A 3,031-nucleotide genomic window follows, 5' to 3' on the forward strand; every position below is an offset into this window, starting at 1 on the left:
GCCCTTTGGAAAATCAAGATATACTTCTGTTTAAAGCAGGTTTCACTGAATTATTTAGAAAATAATTTTTATTACTTATCTTTCTGAGTATTATTTCACTTAATTTTATACAGAGAAGGATGCCATGGTAAAAAATGATAAATTGTTTTGTATCTATGCAAAGGAAAATTCTACCACTGCAGTTTAATTAAAGGTACTAAAATTTGAACCTCTAATACTATTCAGAAAAGTTTCTTAATATATTTCATGAGAACATATGTAATTAGTCAGAAAATTATCATAGTATCGGCAATGGATTATTTAATCGAGCACCTAAAACCAAAAATGGATTTATGACAGAAGACATGTTATATAAGTGGGCCATCCTAATAGGACTCGATTCTATTTAGGTACCGTTAGTAATGTATACTGTTCATGTGGTCTACCAACTGTGGGGACAAAGCCATGTATATAACATTCCAAAATATGTTTGAATGCTTTGGCAGCTACACAAGTGAAAAAATCCTATTTAAAAAATTGTAAAATTCTGCTCAGCTTTGGGATGTTGGCATGTTCAGCAACAAGTTATCCTTCAGACTTTTTAATATTCTCTCCTTTGCTTTTTTTTATTATTAAATAGTAGCTTACAGGCATGCCAAAATCCATCAATCAGATCACAGAGAAGAATTATCATGCGATCATTTTCCTATATTCTTTTACAAAATCTTACATGAGACAGGCTACTTTTAAAGTTTTTCCTGTATAATTTTTAGAAGAAAAGAAATCTCACACAAATGATTTTTACTACAAAAGTCGATTTTAGTGTTATTTTAATAGCTAATGAAAATATTTTAATGCCACGCTGCCTCCTAGCTTTTATTAGTGTAAAATCTTATTTTTACTTGAGTTTGTGTACATATATTTGCATGCTTTCTAAAAAAGATTTTATTCTTTGTAGAAATTTTCTATTATAGATCAATTCTCTTTGATCTGTATGGAGAATCCTTTCTGAATATAATTCAACCAGAATATACTATGTACCTATTACATATTAGGTTTTGTTAGGCTCTGGCAAAGTCAACATGAGTAACACATGAACACTACTCTCCAGGGAATAAGAACACAGTTTATTTAATTCTGAAATACAGAATATTTCTTTCTAAAACCATTTTATAGTAATTGTTTTGTCAATTATTTAATATTAATTTTATTTACTCCCTATGCATCAGAAGATCCAGGGACTGTATGTGACTTAAATACTTGTAAAGTGCAGTCCCTTTTTTCTCATAGTCTCATAAAGAGTACTCGTGACAATTAAAATAATACTTTCTTTTCAGAATTTCTGTAACATTTGTGTCATATACCTTTCATTTGACAATTAGTTATGTAGTCATTTGTGAAATCACATTAATTGATTTGGCAATTATTTCCTTCATATCATAATTTAATCTTTATATACATTTATTGTTTCCCCAACAGGGCCTCCAAATACTTGAATACAGGAATTATTATATCTTAAATGTATTTGTGTTTTTCTTCTTAAAGTTATCGGTGGTTTTCATTTGGTGGATAATAGTTAAGTATCCAGGCTTTAATTAGTCACTGGTATTAAGGAAAGTCTATTTTATCTCTCAGGTATATAAGAATAGAAAGTTATTTTAAAATTACTTTGAGTGTATTTTTTAAAAACAATTTTCTAATTGCCTGCTCAACTCATCTGATAAATAATAACGACACATTGTCACGTTTTGTTATTGATTTCCTTCCAAAATTTGTTGCTTATTAATTTATATTATACTTCAGTCATTTATTTATAAGGAGGTAAAATCGTTATGAAGGGCTTTTCTTCTTCATCTACACTATCTTATAATTCAAAAATATAGCCCTAAAACCAAATGCAAATAGTAGTAAAAGCAGGAATGTAAAAATATTTATTTCAGAAAGACTTACAGGTGGAAATGTGAAAAGTTAGGTGTAAAATCTTCAACCATTCATTCTCTGGTAAGCTTTAGTTTATGTTTTAAAACAAACACACAAATAATGATAGTAAATGTCTGCAAAATAATCTCCTGCCAAGATTAAAATTATATTTTAAAAGTTTTACAAATTTATTTTTGCCAAAAGCAAGTATGGTGGATGGGTAGACAGCATGCCACCCACCACCTGAGTTCTAGAAAAAAACTTTAAGATTTTACATAAATAGTACACATAGATTGTGTAGATTTTTTTTTTAGAAAAAACATTGTGTTTGTCTTAATAGAGAATCCATTGCTTTCTGGTTCCTCATCTGATCTATGATTCTAAGCTTTGCTGTCATTAGTCATTTACGTGTTGACTTTTTTATTGTATGTCCACGTGCAATCCAAGGACCAAGAGACCAGCTACACAATTATCAAATCTAAGGAGACAACTATTACCGCAGAGGGCTTGAAACCAGCTTCGGTGTACGTCTTCCAAATTCGAGCACGTACAGCAGCAGGCTATGGTGTCTTCAGTCGAAGATTTGAGTTTGAAACCATCCCAGTGTGTAAGTCATTTTAATTACTGTCAACTCATGTCTCTGTAATGGTTACCAGAAAAGAGTCAGTGGATCAATACCCTCCCTGGGCATTCTGTCAATCTCACTCTCCCTCTCTCTCTCCCAGACATGACCCCTTGAGGGGAGCAAGCATCTGTCATGCTGTTATGGTAGGTCGGCGGGTTAACACATTGGTCCCCGCTCCTCATTGCCTTTGGTCTACTGGGAGCTGGTACAAGAGGAGATCCTTAAGAAATGTTTAGACTTGTTTTTAGACACTTTCTTTCCACTGCTGCCATACTTTATTGAATTATTGCCATTTACTTTTTTACTTCTTTTGTTGAACTATGCTACTAGGCTTAGTCTTTCTATGAAAATTCCACAGGGAGCTTTCTTTAGCATTGACTTTGGCATGATAATGGTGCTCTCATGAACCAATCTGATCTTTTTTAAAAAAATAAATAAATCTCTGGCATTATCTTTGAGTGGAGAATCTGGAAATATTTCTGGAACATCCTTATTGTACAATTTTTC

At 31.8% G+C, this 3,031-nt stretch overlaps 1 protein-coding gene across 1 annotated transcript in view; it reads left to right on the top strand.

The window, feature by feature from the left end:
• Positions 1–2,346: 2,346 nt before the first annotated feature.
• The window catches only part of LOC105823291 (ephrin type-A receptor 5-like), a gene marked incomplete at its 5' end in the record, with an annotated part of 143,922 nt that continues 143,237 nt past the window's right edge, over positions 2,347–3,031 (top strand). Inside the window, one exon of the mRNA XM_012660436.1 lies at positions 2,347–2,506. Coding sequence (XP_012515890.1) covers positions 2,347–2,506 — 160 coding nt within the window. The remainder of the gene's footprint in view (positions 2,507–3,031) is intronic.

Source organism: Propithecus coquereli, unplaced genomic scaffold, assembly GCF_000956105.1.
Source record: "Propithecus coquereli isolate 6110/MARCELLA unplaced genomic scaffold, Pcoq_1.0 Scaffold666, whole genome shotgun sequence".
NCBI classification, from domain to species: Eukaryota; Metazoa; Chordata; class Mammalia; order Primates; family Indriidae; genus Propithecus; species Propithecus coquereli.